The 18,163-nt window shown below is 36.2% G+C and overlaps 1 protein-coding gene across 4 annotated transcripts in view; it reads left to right on the plus strand.

Annotated features, from left to right (window-relative positions):
- The window catches only part of LOC127859864 (uncharacterized), a 52,146-nt gene extending 35,356 nt beyond the window's left edge, over window positions 1-16,790 (plus strand). For all 4 annotated transcript variants that reach the window (XM_052397431.1, XM_052397434.1, XM_052397433.1 and 1 more), the window contains 2 exons: window positions 9,104-9,327; window positions 12,102-16,790. In XM_052397431.1, coding sequence (XP_052253391.1) covers window positions 9,104-9,327; window positions 12,102-13,744 — 1,867 coding nt within the window. In that variant the 3' untranslated portion in view covers window positions 13,745-16,790. The remainder of the gene's footprint in view (window positions 1-9,103; window positions 9,328-12,101) is intronic.
- The last annotated feature ends 1,373 nt before the right edge of the window (window positions 16,791-18,163 follow it).

Here is an 18,163-nt window from a genome sequence, read left to right on the forward strand (position 1 = left end):
AGGAACTGTGCACTTTGTGGTCCAATAATTTTCAGGCATATAACTCATTCTCTTTTTGCAAAATTCATAGTATTTTGTATTATGCAGATTCATATTTACCAGAATAATCTGCTGTAGTGTATGTACATGTAATACTTATGGGATGAATGGAGATCATTAATTTTAACACTCTCCTTAAGAGAAGTAATGCATACACGTTTTTTAATTGCTGAATTAGTTAACACAAAAATCAGTTCTCTGCTCAAACTACCTTAAATCAACTCATAAAAAGTTTTTCCATGCTAATAGTTTCAACTCCTTACAAAACCCACATGAGCTTTGTCAGTGTTTTTTGGCCTTGATGGTACAGGACATGCTGAACTTTTGACCTTTCTTGTCTGATTAGCAAGTTCATTGTGATGTACAGACAGTGAATGAACTGTTCTGTATCTTAAAGGGTGTTCTGGTATTTCAAAGCATGTAGTGTTGTTACAGTATGGACAAAAGTTTAAATAATACCATTAAGACTTAATAGTTTTTTTTCTTTCTGTACATGTATGTTCACTGGCCCTGATCAGGTTTTGCTTTGATTCATTCACCTTCATGTTAAGTAGTTATAATTTAAACCTAAGAAAATTCAATAGAAAATACAAGGTAAAGATGAGTACTGCAATGGTGCTAGATATTAAATATAGCATTTGGCCAAGATACAAACTTTACAAAGAGCTCTGAATTTTTAATATGCGTTTGCATCATATTTATTTTAATACTGTAGAAAGCATCACATTCATGAAATCCTATCTGGTATGCTTGCTATAAGAATCATAAGAAATGCATGGTTTAAAAACTGCTATGATTACTCTAGTGCCAGTCTAATTTCTCACAGAAAGCTGCATGCTATCCAATATAAAGCCCTGTATTTGCCATCAAGTTAAGGGCATTGGCAAGTTTTAGTGTTTCATTTGCATGTGATTATGACTGCAAGACAGGATGGGATGTTGGTTTTAGTATGGCTCAAGTGTGAGGCTCATTTGAACATCAAATCTGCTCTGTCCACATGCACAGTGTAGACAAAGTATGGGATGAGAAATGATTTATTATACTTGAACGTTTGTTCTGATTTAAATTGTATTGTGGGCGAAACTGTGAAATACTTGCTAAAATATCTTGGCAAGAACATGCTGTTAAATCATAACACAATGCCTGTTGACATGTACAGCATGTGTAATTAATTTATTTTTGTTCATTGGATATAAATCATCATTTTAAAAATAGTATGCTTGATACTACATGCTTAACTAATCTACATGTGTAAGCTTATTTAAACATTAAATCATACTTAGCTCAATTGTACCTGTCTAATTAAATTGCTCATTGATAAGTCACCTGTGGATCATAGAACAAAACAGCACAGCCTATCTGATAACAGGGTCTCTTAAGGCCAAGACAAAATAATGTTGTGGTTTCAGGTTATGGGCCAAAACAAATTAGGGTAGCAGGGCTATAGATAACAAGCGTATGTGCGTTATTACGCAATTAAAATAACCAAAAACGTAATTGAATTCAAAATAAAGCGTACAAAAACGCAAATTTATATAAATTTAATAACGGTATTCCCGTAAAAAATCTTGCGTCACGAAACACAATTCTTACAAACACCGGGGGTATTTTTTAGACTGGTTATTTCCCGTACAAAAATGTACCGAAAAGTTTATATGCTGTCCTTTGAAGAAAAGAAGGCAATCTTTCCAGCGGTTATCAATCTTTGGGGTAAATTACTATAATTATTCGTAGACCCGTCCGATTTCTACTTTCATTTTCTAAAATATCAAAATGGCCACTCGTGGCCGTAGAAAGAGAATCCTCACACACACAAACACTTAAGGCATGTATTAACACCAGATTATTGGGAAAACTGAAAGCTTCTGTGCTGCTTTGCTGAACGTTCTGTTGCAAGATGTGATCATTTCTCCCGAGAATGTAGTTCGCCCGTTATTATCGGAGATTTTGAACGAGGTTGTTAAACCTGAAAAACAGGATATGGGGAGTTATGAAATGTACATAATATAATAACCTTAGTAGATTTTTATGCCCCCCTTCGAAGAAGAGGGGGTGTATTGCTTTGCACATGTCGGTCGGTCTGTCGGTCGGTCCGTCCACCAGGTGGTTTCCGGATTATAACTTAAGAACGCTTGGGCCTAGGATCATGAAACTTCATAGGTAGATTGATCATGACTCGCAGATGACCCCTATTGATTTTGAGGTCACTAGGTCAAAGGTCAGGTCACGGTGACCCGGAATAGTTAAATGGTTTCCAGATGATAACTCAAGAACGCATCCGCCTAGGATCATGACACTTCATAGGTAGATTGATCATGACTCGCAGATGACCCCTATTGATTTTGAGGTCACTAGGTCAAAGGTCAAGGTCATGGTGACCCGAAATAGTAAAATGGTTTCCGGATGATAACTCAAGAACGCATACAACTAGGATCATGAAACTTCATCGTTAGATAGATCATGACTCGCAGATGACCCCTATTGATTTTGAGGTCACTAGGTCAAGGTCACGGTGACCCGAAATAGTAAATGGTTTCCAGATGATAACTCAAGAACGCATACGCCTAGGATCATGAAACTTCATAGGTAGATTGATCATGACTCGCAGATGACCCCTATTGATTTTGAGGTCACTAGGTCAAAGGTCAAGGTCACGGTGACCCGAAATAGTAAAATAGTTTCTGGATGATAACATAAGAACGCATACGCCTAGGATCATGAAACTCCATCGTTAGATAGATCATGACTGGCAGATGGCCCCTATTGATTTTGAGGTCACTAGGTCAAAGGTCAAGGTCACGGTGACCCATAATAGTAAAATGGTTTTTTGATGATAACTCAAGAACACATACGCCTAGGATCATGAAACTTCATAGGTAGATTGATCATGACTCGCAGATGACCCCTATTGATTTTGAGGTCACTAGGTCAAAGGTCAAGGTCACGGTGACCCGAAATAGTTAAATGGTTTCCGGATGATAACTCAAGAACGCTTTTGCCTAGGATCATGACACTTCATAGGTACATTTATCATGACTCGCAGATGACCCCTATTGATTTTCAGGTCACTAGGTCAAAGGTCAAGGTCACAATGACAAAAAACGTATTCACACAATGGCTGCCACTATAACGGACAGCCCATATGGGGGGCATGCATGTTTTACAAACAGCCCTTGTTATTATTTTTTTATGTCATTCCCTAAATTACCCAATTGAGTTAAAAAAACGGGGGTAAAAAACCTAATTAAGCTCAAAAGTAGGGGCTAAATTTTTTTTGCTAAAACTCTATTGACATTACAAAAACCCTATTGTTGTCAAAACAGGGGTTGAAAAACCCAATTACCCCAAAAATTATCTAAAGCCCTGGGTAGGTAGGTTGAAAAAACATTTTATTTTTGTTATTTTATTTTGTTAAATGGCTTTTTTCTGATTCATGCATAGGCAATCTAGCACAAAAACCATTTTAAGTGCTGATTAGGATGAATGGTGAATTCATGACTTCAACTTGGCTGTAGCCATGCATTGACTTTTTATCCATATCAAGAACAAACTTCAGAAAAAAAATTTAATAGAAAGAAAAATTCTATAAATGTTGATGGATAAAAACAATTTGTCCTATTGGGATATCGTACAGGTTGTCCTCTTCTTGTTTTGTCCATGGTTCTCCTGAAATGATAAAATGGACCTACAGGTTTAAAAACAGAATATAAAACAGAAACACAAATTTTCTTAAAACATGCACAAAGCAATTAAAAACTCTGATTAAGAATATTTGCATACATATTTTGCATCACTTGATATTAAATATGTAAAACACTTTTATATTTAAAAAAAAAAATTTGAAAATTGTGCTGTCATTGTGTACCATCTTAGTTTGACATGGGTTCCCATAGGCGTGACTTTTCATGAACTTTACGGACACTGGTTTCCCGTAGCTTTTCACACAAAAAATAGGGCATGGGTTCCCCTAGCTTCTCAGGAAAATTCTGGGCATTTCATGTAAAATTTGGGCATGGGTTCCCCCTACTAAGTCTAGACTTAACACAAAAAATGAGCATAGGTTCCCCTAGCCTAGACATTTATTGAAAATTTGTGTGCATAGTTTCTTTTAGCTTTGGCATGGGTGGATTTTCAATACAAGCTGTGACAAGAGAAGTACTGTTTAAATTTATGGAATTTGTTGAGAGCTTTGGTTGTTTCGTTTATCCTAATGAAAACACCCAACACTCCTGTGCAGAAATGTTTAGATATGTACATAGACTTACCTCAAGATTTGTGCATATACAAAAACAACCACCTTTCCTATACATTTTTACAGTTAAAAAAATCACTGTTTTACCCCACCCACCATGAAAAACATACCTTCAGTCGCGGCAAGAGACACCTCAATAAACCCATCTTGGTGACATCTCAAGATAGATTTGATTTTGTTGTAAGTCGTCTTGGAACTGAAGGCTTTAAAAGCCCTGAATTCAGGAGCATGATTGCACTTTTTACGTAAAACATTAAATAAAAATGACGAAGAAGATGATTTCTCCATTGCGTCGCAGACGCTCTATGCATTTAATATGTAAAGCACCTCACCGATGAGGCTAATGGTGCGTGCGTAAAAATCGCAATCTTTTTAAAATGTTGGCGTAACTAAAAAACGTTCAACCGGTACAGTTTTATTTTACCGCGAATTTTTTTCTTTTAGCTTTTAATGTTGAATAAAATGGTGTAGGGTCACAGCAAAATTACAGGCTTGGTCTGGGAAATGTAACCACATTATTTTGTTTTGGCCTAATGCATAATAAGCTACATGTGTAATAAGGTACTTAGTCCATTGTAAACACAGGCTATTCAAGTAGAAAACCACTGTATTCATTTCTTTGTGAGCAAGTTTATTAGTAAGTTTGGTTTATGTTTGGGTCATAGCAGTATTTATATGTGCTGTATTTTGTGCATGATTTCTCAAATTAAGTAACCAGGCTTGCCTTAAAAAAAATACACAAATGTATTTTTTTTTTCATTTTCTTAAGAAACTTCCCTATCTGTCCAATGTTTCAGTTGCTTATTTGCATAGTCTTCCTCAAATGTAACATTATGCATGCAACTGACTGTCTGAGATACAATGGTAAATTGTTATCTTAACATTTGATGTTGACTTGTGTTGACTATTTTATGAATATTTAGTTTGAAGAACTGCTATGTTTTATTGCCATATTTATGCCCCCCTTCGAAGAAGGGGTATATTGTTTTGGACATGTCGGTCCATCCGTATGTCCGTCCGTCCGTCCACCAGATGGTTTCCGGATGATAACTCAAGAACGCTTAGGCCTAGGATCATGAAACTTCATTGGTACATTGATCATGACTTGCAGATGACCCCTATTGATTTTGAGGTCACTAGGTCAAAGGTCAAGGTCACGGTGACCCGAAATAGTAAAATGGTTTCTGGATAACTCAAGAACACTTATGCCTAGGATCATGAAACTTCATAGGTACATTGATCATGACTCACAGATGACCCCTATTGATTTTCAGGTCACTAGGTCAAAGGTCAAGGTCACTGTGACCCAAAATAGTAAAATAGTTTCTGGATGATAACTGAAGAACGCATACGCCTAGGATCATGAAACTATATCGTTAGATAGATCATGACTGGCAGATGACCCCTATTGATTTTGAGGTCACTAGGTCAAAGGTCAAGGTCACGGTGACTCCACTTAGAAAAATGGTTTCCAGATGATAACTCAGCAATGGTTTCTCCTAGGATCATGAAACTTCATAGATACATTGATCATGACTTGCAGATGACCCCTATTGACTTACAGGTCACAAGGTCAAAGGTCACGGTGACTTGACACAGTGAAATGGTTTCCGGATGATAAGTCAAGAAAGCTTACCTAGGATCACGAAACTTCATAGGTACATTGATCTTGACTCGCTGACTCGCAGATGACCTCTTATGATTTTCAGGTCACTAGGTCATAGGTCAAGGTCACAGTGCCAAAAACGTATTCACACAATGGCTGCCACTACAATTGACAGCCCATATGGGGGGGGGGGGCATGCATGTTTTACAAACAGCCCTTGTTCAGTATGATTTTGAGTTTTTATGCCCCCCTTCGAAGAAGAGGGGGTATATTGCTTTGCTCATGTCGGTTGGTCGGTCGGTCTGTCGGTCCGTCCACCAGGTGGTTGTCAGACGATAACTCAAGAACGCTTGGGCCTAGGATCATGAAACTTCATAGGTACATTGATCATGACTCGCAGATGACCCATATTGATTTTGAGGTCACTAGGTCAAAGGTCAAGGTCACGGTGACCTGAAATAGTAAAATGGTTTTTGAATGATAACTCAAGAACTCATACGCCTAGGATTATGAAACTTCATGGGTAGATTGATCATGACTCACAGATGACCCCTACAGATTTTTAGGTCACTAGGGGAAAGGTCAAGGTCACGGTGACCCGAAATAGTAAAATGGTTTCCGGATGATAACTCAAGAATGCATACGCCTAGGATCATGAAACTTCATGGGTAGATTGAACATGACTCGCAGATGACCCCTTTTGATTTTGAGGTCACTAGGTCAAAGGTCAAGGTCACGGTGACCCGAAATAGTAAAATGGTTTTCCGATAATAACTCAAGAACTCATACGCCTAGGATCATGAAACTTCATAGGTAGATTGATCATGACTTGCAGATGACCCCTATTGATTTTGAGGTCACAAGGTCAAAGGTCAAGGTCACGGTGACCCGAAATAGTAAAATGATTTTCGGATGATAACTCAAGAACGCTTTTGCCTAGGATCATGACACTTCATAGGTACATTGATCGTGCACCGCAGATGACCCCTATTGATTTTCAGGTCACTAGGTCAAAGGTCAAGGTCACAGTGACAAAAATCGTATTCACACAATGGCTGCCACTACAACGGACAGCCCATATGGGGGGCATGCATGTTTTACTAACAGCCCTTGTTTCTCTTTGTTTTAATAGCTATTGTTTAATAGCTAAACATAGTACAATGCAGCCCAAGGGAGATAAATTACAGTTAGTATGACAAGTTATAAAATTAATACAATAGCTGAGGCTTTCTTATTGATTTTTTTATGAAAAAAAAGAAGATTTTAATAAACCTTAACCTCTTGTAGAACAAAGACACGCAATCGGTTTGCAGCATTTTTACTAAATACAAAGTTGGTACCCAAATATGGAATTTATGGTTGCATTAACACATCTACCACTAATCAAATCAGTTACTGTCCCAGCGATAAGTTTCCTTCTTTATAAAATACCCATTCAAGGTACTTTCCCAATAAAAAACTACAAACTTGTTAATTACTGTCTAAAAAATTCCTTAATGAAACCGTCAATTTTGTTCCAAAAGTGCAATTTCTGCAAGTAAACGAATAAAATGAGCACAAAAACTGCTTTTCCCAATTGGTTTTGGTACATGGACTTTTCCCAATTGGGAAACAAATTTGCTTTTGTATTTAAACCTCAAAGAGACATAACTGCATTTCTGTTTTAGATCGTTTCCATTACAATCATTGTTGCCTATATCAGTTGTGTGCTAGAATGGGAGCCAGCTGAAATGTACCGTGTTTTTCACGAAAGTCAACATTCAAAGCAAATCATAACTCTTCTAACACTGACACTGAAAACCCTTCAAGTATGCAGTATTTAGTTAAAAGGCTTCAGCAATTTACAGTGAGAAGTTCAGTAATAATGTCAACGTCTAAAAAAAAAATTACTGCCAAAATGTGTGTCCTTGATGCAAGTTATTGAACTTAACTGAGTGATAAAACCTTTAGAACACTGAACTTCAGTACCTATGTGTGACATTTATACAATTATAAGAATAAATCGAATAAGTCATTTTTAGCTCGGCTGTTTTCGGAGAAACCCAGAGGTATTGTCATAGCCAGCTCATTGTGTCGTGTCCGCTGTCCGCGTGGTGCTAAAACCTTAACACTTTGTCAAGGTTTTGAACTCAAAGTGCTTCAACCTGCAACTTTGAAACTTAATATGTAGCTGTACCTTGATGAGTTCTACATGCCACACCCAATTTTGGGTCCTAGGTCAAAGGTCAAGGTCACTAAACAACGTTCCTCTGAAGCTGCCCGAAGCCTGTCTGGTGTTCCCTTGTTCTGATATCATGGCAGGAAATTAACATGGAATATATTGTCCCATACAAATAAAATCAAGCATTTTGTATCACGTTAAATCTTTGTTGCCAGACCACATCTGGCATTGAAATTTTGGTTATTGTAAAAGGGTACACTGATTTTTTATTTTTAACTTTATTTTACGAAATATTGTGATAAATATTTGTTGATTTTGAGTATTTATGTTACTTTAAAGAGTGTGATAAAATCCCCAATATGGTTTAAAACACCACCAATTTCTCCACTTTCACCGTACCTGCCAGAACCATTTTGAATGTGGTGAGGATAATCGCTGTTGTGTTAAGGCAAGTCACGAACCAGTGCATCACGTTTTGCCATCAATAATTTGCTCTGAGCTATTTTCCAATTATGATTTATTAACGTTTCTTGCCAAATGCTGATAATGATAAGCCGTACATTGTTGACGTCCAAATGTTAGGCATTTATGGACCAAAAGACCTTATTGACACTAGGAAATCTTTTTAGACCCTAGTAACATGTGTATCCTAGTTACATTGTGCTTATCAGAATTCTTCATTTCCTTGGTTTTTCCTTTGTATTTGAATAAAAAACATTAAATACACTGAATTAATGTTGAAATTATTCTGTAATACAGCTGTAAAGCTTGTTAAAGGTTAAAAAAAGGTGCGGTTTATAGTCTGCTTCGATATATATCTTCAGCCGAATTCACAAGCTTGTGAGATGACAAGTGGTGAAAGTGCATATGGCATTGTTATCAACAAAAATTGTATCAAAATGTTTGTTTAAAGAATAATTTAATCTAAAGGAATACATTTTTACATAACAACACATGCAATAATATATTGGCTACACATTTGTGTAAAAACAATATTTGCCTTTAACAGTTTCAAAATCATAAAGTTTTCTGCCTTATCTTTCAGTGTGCCAGATGTTGTGAAGACTACAGAAGTTACCTCCCCTGCTGACAGCTCAGAGCTTACCTCCCCTGTGGAGCGGACTGGGTCCACCACCATTGGGCAGCAGCAACCAGTCCCTGAGGCGGGTGGGTCTCAGCGCGCGACTAGACACAAGAAAATAAACTTCCTGGAGATGCTGCGTGGAGACTCGACCGGCAATGCTGACGATGACCTGCTTACTGAACAAGGTACACATTTCTGCAGGGAGAGAGCTGACATGGAAACTGTTGTGTTGGCCCTCACCTCTATGTCAGACATAATAGCTATACCCTTAATTCAAATACTGTAAGTAGAGCTCTGCAGATTTATTTCAACAACATTTTCAATTGAGTTTACAAGTAAGTTAGATTGTCTTTATAATGCTATAAATTGATTAATGTAAACATTGGAACTTAATAGCTCCATTATCCTCAACTGGGCTTGAACCACTGACCCTTGGAGTAAAAGTCTATTACTTAGACCACTCAGCCATCAGTGCTCATACGGAGAGTGGTTTATATTGTATATAAGCAATCCTCGTAATGTCACAACATATTATAACAATAACAACAGAACCCTCCAAATTATTCAATCGTTTTGCGTTTGTAACACTATATAATTTTCAAGTTTTTTAATTGTCAAAATATTATAACAATTGATATTTTAGAGCAAAAATGTTCAGTATTACTGTTTCGAAAACAAAAATTTGAAACAATTATTTTCAATTTTGTCAATTTACCAAAAGGTGAAAAAGTCCCTTTAATATTAATGTCGAACCCTGCTGGGGAAGAAGCCTGCTCTAATACTTGAAATAAGGCTTTTATATTAAGTCTTAATAATTTAATGTAAATAACATATTATATGTATATCAGGTCTGGGGTTTCTGTTGTAAAAAAATACATCCCACTGTTTATATGCACACATTTGTTCATGCCTGGCTAATCATACTGCGCAGAAGCATATTATGTAAACAATAGTTTATACTGCTGAATGTATACAGGAAATGTCATGAATGAATCTGGGCCTGAAATATTTGATATATGCCTGTTACTGCTTGATCCCAGAGTTGAAGTCACCATATTATGGGGTTAGATGGTGTAATTTGAGACAGAAAAATAATACAGTGTGCCCCTTAGGGAGTGAACAAACAATAGAATAACTAACTATATCAGGATAATATTCATCAGATATAATATATGTTGTTTGGTTTGAAACCAATTACCAACTAATTTAAAAGTCATGCATTTAGTTGGGACCAATAAAACCCATTATGCCGTATCAAGCCTTTGCCTGTAGCTACAATAATTGCACTGTATACATTTACGAGGGCTGTGTTCAACAGGATTGATACTAATGTTTGCATTTTAGGCAAGTATCATGTAAACACAGCCTTGAACATGTAACTGATAAAACATTGGTATGCAAGCCACAGCTAACCTGCTCAGATCAATGCAGTTAGTCATGGGAAATAGCAATTTACAGCCCATATGCTGGTGAAAATCAATACATATCACAAGTAAATGTATGGGTTTGAATACTACTAGAGGTCTTGTATGTATAAACCCAATAAATACCAAAAGCAATATGAACAATCTGACTGAAAAGCGCTAATAATACATTATTATTGTCTAATAATCATGTGTAACATCTTTTCAGTTGAAACAATCCATTTGAGTTTTTGCCTGTTTGATCTTTATAGATTTTACATTATTTATACATTCAATACAACTTCAGCCAGCCAGATTGCTTTGTGAGAAATTGTTGAAACTCATTGACTCCAAACATTGACTGTGTGCACAGCTTGTGTGAAAATACAATATGAAGATACGAGTCAGCCTCTTGTCTCTGGGAAAACCCGTACTTCATACATGTGCATCTGCACAGGCTAATCAGGAACTGCACTTACAGCATTGGCGGTATTTGCCAGAAGTCTTCATTTAAACAACAAATTCTATAAAAGCAGAGTGTTATCCCTGATAAGCTTGTTAGGACTGCTTATGTACTGCGTAGGCTACATATAAGTCCTGTTTTCTCAGAGAGCAGCTCATTTGATGCGTGAATCAGCCAGGCTGGCCGTATTGTGAGCCTTGTTTAACCCTTTCCCACTCAGAAGCAAAGTGAACATATCTATGTGCAAACAGCATAAAACCAGAACCGCCTACGAAAAACTTGCAGTCTGTTCAGGCTTTATGCTGTTTGGTGCTCATCAGTATCTTAGGGTTGGAAATTATACAAATGCATCAAAATACATTTCTAAGTGGTAAAGGGTTAAAGACAGCCTGGGGCACTAATGTGGAATAAAATTTAGTGATTTGGGTTGATCATTGTTTAAAAAAAAAAATCATTCCAAATTTTTACAGTTTACAAATCGTCAGATGTAACTGTAAATCCATTAATTTATGAACATGTACCTTTACAAAAAATGTACGGCCAAGAGCATTTCCAGGGTCTTCAGTTTTAATACTAATAGTTTTAATAGTGGTTTAATTTTGTTTTCATATTATGCTGACAGTACTTCATTTGATACTGATAGTTAAGTATCGACTATGTGTTATCAAGGATTTTCTTTTGTATTGTGTAAGGCATAATAACTTAATACAATTATTAATTGTTACTTGCTGTTCAAAAGAAGAAGATATGTGCATTTCATTCAGCATAAAAAGCAGTAAACAATGTAGCAAATGGTTCATAAAAGTCAACATAAATAAGCAAGCACTATTTATTTAGGTGAACTTCTTGTTTTAGCAGATACTGCTTTCATTACAGACATAGTAAAAAGGAAGATAATGAGGCAAAGATAAGTCTACATACTTCCCATTTAATACCCTTTGCCATTTTAGAAATGTTATCATTCATCATGCATATGCGCAGATAGTGAATGCCAGACTTGGCAGCATATAACTTTGTTTTGTTTACCATCCATGTACATGCCAAACAGAAGTCTTATACCATTTTGAGTAAAGCGTTGCATCCTTATTTTCAGTGGAGAAGAAGCCAAGATCAAAAGTGTCCCATGATACCTCAAACGTGTCCAGGAAGGGAAAGCTGCCCACAGAGAAGTTCAAGGTGGTACGCTATTCTGTAGAGTTGGACAGCAGCGAGGAGACGGACAGTGTCGTGTCAGATTACAGCTCGTGCTACGATACCGACTCCACTAGCGAGACTGACGGCGGTCCCCTGGCACAGCCTCCCCCTGCTAAACAACGCAAGCTCATGCCCCCAGTGGCCTACCAGAAAACTAGTAATAGTAATGTCAAAACATACCCTGTCAAGTCTTTTATGAAAAACGTTAAAATGAAGGTGAGGCCCAACAAATCTCATCCTATTGCAACCTCTACCCCAGTGTCTGTGCAAGTCAACAGAAACGGTGGTTTCCAACAGAATGGATTTGCTAATGGCAGAGAGAAAAACTTTTTGAAGGTACATTATAAAACAAGCTCGGCCTCATTGCTTGGCGTGCGAAGAAAGACATTTCCTGAAAGTTCTTCTGAAGTTGACAGGGAGGAGGTAGAAGTAGGAGACCGTTCCCCTCCTAAAGCAACGGTAGAAACTGTAGTGTATGAGGCTCCAACACAGACGTTCCCCCTCCACAAAAGTGTTGGGGTGGAAATGTCTGCAGATGATTTAAAGGTGTCCCCTACACTGCCAGATGAGATACTTGATAGTGCGGAATATTCAGACTCGCTTACAGACGAGGCAGTTGAGCAAGTAGGACATGCAGCTCAAGAGTTTCAAAGTGAAAGCAGTTCAGTAAAGGAAAATACTGGTATCTTGAAAGATGAGAATGGTAATGCAGCAGCATCAAGTTTGACACAGTGCATTCTTAACAGTGTAAAAACCCAGGTCAGCACAGATGACTCGAGACCGGCCCTGAGCTTGATGAAAAGGAAGGAGAACATTCAGATCAGTCAGGATGAGGTTCCTTTGAGGATTATCCACAGGGATGCCAGCCCTATCACTGAACCACGGACGCGCACACAGCTGGGCGAGGTCTTCGTTGACAGGTACCACAACAAGAGGTCCATCTGTGTACGCTGCTACACCTGCAGGAAAATGTTGTCAGTGGATAGCTTTTTGCGCCACTTGCATGACAACACTGGAATGCTGGTTGTGACTGCAACAAGGTCTCTTGGTATTTCCGAAGGGGACTTAACGGAAACAGACCGCAAACTTTGGGAAACGTTCCAGCGCAAGAAGGAATTGTTTGACAATAATCAGTTGCCATCACCTGACATTGTGCAGGAGGGCTTGGTGTATCAGCTGGAATCGGAAACTAGTCATTATGGGAAAACAGAAAGACTGAAACAAGAAAGTCCTGAAAAGCCTGCTGGGCCCAGGATCATACGAACTCCGGTGTCACCAGCCAAGAAAAGCAAAATTGTTCGTAGTGGTAGACCAAAAATTGTCAACACTATGGCAAATGGCCATCAAGAGACTATTAAAACTTTGGGACCAAAATTGTCAGGGGCTCATGTGGCGAAAGTGTTGCCTCCCGAGCCCATTGATGGGGTCAGATCAAGTTCCAGAAAGCGTAAATTGAAACAGCTCTACCCATTTGAAGAGTATTCCTTTGCGAAATTCCCCCGATTAAATAAAAACTTGGTGGATAACAGTGAAGGAAATTAGTTATTGTTAACAATACTGGTAGTTTCTGTTTTGTTGTTGCTTTCAATTGAAGGGAGATAACCTTTTTTCATTTTCACCTAATAATAAAATCTTCTAGCAAGCTTTATTAACTTCCATGGTGACTTGTTCCTTTCTTGCTTTCATGTAGAAATACAATCATGTTTTGTTAGTTTTACTTTGCTAGTTCAGATTTTTCAATGATTAAATAAGTTTTCAGCCACTTTCTGCACCAGACATTAGTGATTTTTTAATTTTCTAAAATTGAAGCGAAACTTGAAAAAAAACTTTAATCCTGAATTATCATTTTGTTGATAACTTAAGAATTGGAGTTTACATTATATTGCTTTTATGGTGTTTACAAATGTTATTCAGATGTACACTGATATATATTTAAAGCAAAACAAAAATAAATCATTGTGTATTGTTTTAAAGGTACACATTACTGTTTACAAATTATAGTGCTTGTAAGGGGAGAGAAATCTTCTCTGTAACTTGCTGGGTGTTTATATTGTATTTATTCCCTTGTATTATACAGCTCAGCACTTGATTGTTGTATTATAATTATGACTGTCTGTATATATTGTATACAGTTTGGTTTTGTCACACTTACAAACACATAGATGTTTGACTTTCAGACAATGTCATTGTAGTTCATATTTGAACATATTTTTATGAACATCACTTGCATTCACAGATGCATTCTGCTATTTCTAGTAGTGTGTTCTTAAGGAAATGTCTGATTTGATATTAAGGCATGTTACAATAGCTTCTGCTTTAAACTTGTTAAAAATGAAATCGACATAACATGAGGCAAATTCTATTCTGTATTTCCAAGAACTACAGAAGGTTTATAGTCATAACATTTTACACCCTCTAGGCTCTTTATATTACATAAAGTTTTTTAGATTTTTATCCCCGTCAAAATTTTTTTCGGAGGGGATATAGTAATTGATCCTGTCCGTCCGTCCGTCTGTCCGTCCGGCTGAAACTTTGTCTGGAGCATAACTCCAAATCTATTCAATGTATTTACTTTAAACTTAGAATATAAACAGATGGCAACTAGGAGAAGTGCAGTGACCAAGAACCATAACTCTATCTACCTTAGTTTTTGAATTATCTCCCCTTTTATATAATTTTAAAGTAAATTTTTGTCTGGAGCATAACTCTTAATCTACTGAAGGGATTTACTTGAAACTTAAACAGATGGCAAGTAGGAGAAGTGCAGTGACTAAGCACCATAACTCTATCTACCTTAGTGTTTGAATTATATCCCTTTATTTAATTTCAAAGTAAATTTTTGTCCGGAGCATAATGAATTATCTCCCTTTATTTGTTTTTACAAATATTAGTCTACTCTCTAAAACAAATGTTGTCATACAAGCAAACACATTTCGGCGGGGATTTGGCACTACTGTGACAAGCTCTTGTTACTTCTTATTTTCTCATCAGTATATATTTCTAATTTATTGTTACATTGCTTATCTAAAAAAAACTTTTAAAATTTGACAGAAACAAAAAAGAAAAATATATCGTTGATATTTCTGTACATGTTTATATCTGTCATACAGTGGGGTCACCATGGTTTCATAATGTAGAGCACCAACGGTTTATCGCTGTATTTAGGTGACACATGTTCAAACATTTCTTCTGCCTTTTAAGTTGAATAATATTGTTATAATTTCATTCAAACAAATACAAACTTACATTGTTTATCGAAATAACAATAAATAAAATGTGTATAACAATTAACATGATTTGATATTTACATTTGTGGTTTGGAAACATTCTTCTTAAGTAAGATATTGTTTCTGTTAGCAGGTATCCATTAGAAAATTCCTAATCTACATCTATTAGCAATATTATTTCACCAGAGCACAAAGTAATGAAAGGAAATTGATTTGATCACCGAATGTCAGGCGTTTGCTGTGTGGGATGTTCGTCATGAACTTTGAGCTTGTTAACACTATAGAGTATAGAGGCCACAATTTTAACACTGTAGAGGCCATATACAGTTTCCAATCTTGATGAAGCCTGGTCAAAATGTTAATATTGACAATATCTAGACAGAGATTAAATTTGGGTTTAATGCGCCCAAAAGCTAGGTTACAAGGTCATATCTTAGGTAAACCATTTTACCACTCTAGACACCACATTTATGCCTCGGTCTCAAAGACTCAAACTGGGCCATGTGAGTCCAAATACTAGTTTACGAGTTCAAATCTTAGAAAAACCTTGTTACCAATCTGGAGGCAACATTTATAACTAAATATGGCTGAAACTAAAATCATTTTTTAAGTGCTAGATTGTTGAGGCCAAGAGAAAATGTGGGGCACGTGTTTCAAAATATCTGGTCTTTTAGGTCAAATATTAAAAAAATATTATGCTCTGTCTCAAGAGGTTACATTAATGATTCTTGATCAAACTTGGCAAAAATGTTTATCTTGAAAGTGTTAATGCCATGGTTGAAGCTGGATTAAGTATGGTCAAAAACGTTGTCACCAATTCAAGTCTTCAACAATTTGTGTACCTTGAACTCATGTAAGCGCTTTAGAGCCAGCTTGGTCTTCTTTTAAATAGCTTAATTACGTTACCTGATATCGGTAAGTATATGATATCAGGTAAGTAATTACTAATTAAAATGAATTTTACTAGAAAAATTTGTGTTTATGGACAAATGTTTATTGCAGACTGATATGGATGTGTCTCTTCTCAATTTTGCTTTGAATTTTCAGTATACTCCGAAGGAATATAGTGTGTGTTTTTTTGGCGAAAATGACATAACATGCAACCTACAAGGAATTCCACAGTAGCAAGTACTTCCCAAGTCTGTACAATTACTTGTGACATAGTTGATGTAAATTTAATATTGTGTACACTACCAAGTCAGACCCAATAGTTGGTTAAGTAATCTTTCACTGTTATTTGTAACTTACAGTTAAAACATATACATACATTCACTGTATACTCAGTTCCTTATTGTTACCATTTTCAACTTTGCATTGAAATGGAATGCTTGAAAAAAATGAATAAAATGTGAAACAACCAATTATTTTTTCTAAAGACCGATTGCTACTCGTGTCTGCACCGTAATAACGACTTTCCAATAGATCAGAATGCTGTGGAAACCTGATTACTTCGGTAATTCCGTTATTGCCGTTGTAAAAACAAATTGTCTATAAAAATGGTTAGAGATAAGAATATCAATTATCATAGAAACTATTGGAACGCTGTCATTGAATGCTTTCAAGTATTAACATAATACACCGTCATTATACACTATCCTAGTCGCCAGAAATATGGTACTTGACGTATTCGAAGTTTTTCATATGGATACTCTTGTGTCAAAGCAACAACTTGACAGTTAAGTTCGTGAAATAATATGTAGCAACGATTTGCGGCATCTAATTTGTTCAAACCCTAAAGCACAAATTTTGACAACTGCTCTATATTCAAAGAAAGATCAAACAATAAAGGACCGGTCTTTGTTACAACTTAAAGATTCGGAATCTGTTTCTATTCAGAAATGTGCTGATCTTTCTAGTTTCGAAAAAATAGTGTGCATTGTTTCATAATCCACATAAGATAAGTGAATTTCCCCTTTGAAGCAATATTGGCATCTCCATTGTATCTAGAATGTATATAAATTAATGCTTAAACATGACTGACGACAGGACTGAAAAAGCTCAAACATAGTGTTCTGACTTTCAAAAGAGTTACAAGAAGTTAGATGGAAAAAGATAATTTACATACATGTTTAACAATAACCACACCTATATGCATTTACTATTGACTATTACGAATATTTATTAACTTTTAATTGGTTGATTATACTAACAAAGTGCACCCCACATAGTTGAACATGATCATGCATGTATAAAATTGTATAAAGCAAACAAGGAAACTCCAGAGACTATATTATGCAAGGAATTCTTCTTAGTATCCATATCTTGTACAACATATTACATATTAAGCTAATATGCAAATCTGTAGCCGGACATGATTTATGCGATTTTCACTGAAATGTTTCTGAGATTTCATTAGCAAAATGTTTTATGAATTCAGGCCGAGACAGACTATTGACTTGATTGAAATATATATCTGCCTTGGCATAAAACTTAAAAAAACATTTTCTCTTTTGTAAGTATCTTCTTACAGGTAATATAAAAAAATTCACGAATGTTATTTGTGATACTCAGTCCTTATTAATGTTCTTACTCCTTATCTGGCGATACTCGCTCCTATTTATTACGTACTTACTCCTTATCAACAATTTGAGATACTCAGTCCTTTTAATGTTGAACTTATTCCTCATTAGAAATTTGAGATTATCGGTTCAAATCTGAGGTGGTATACCAGAAGCATCTTAAGTTTATTTTTATCCTTAAATTCGGAATTTTTCTCAAGTGTTTCATTTCATAC

Source organism: Dreissena polymorpha, chromosome 15, assembly GCF_020536995.1.
Source record: "Dreissena polymorpha isolate Duluth1 chromosome 15, UMN_Dpol_1.0, whole genome shotgun sequence".
In the NCBI taxonomy this organism is placed as follows: Eukaryota; Metazoa; Mollusca; class Bivalvia; order Myida; family Dreissenidae; genus Dreissena; species Dreissena polymorpha.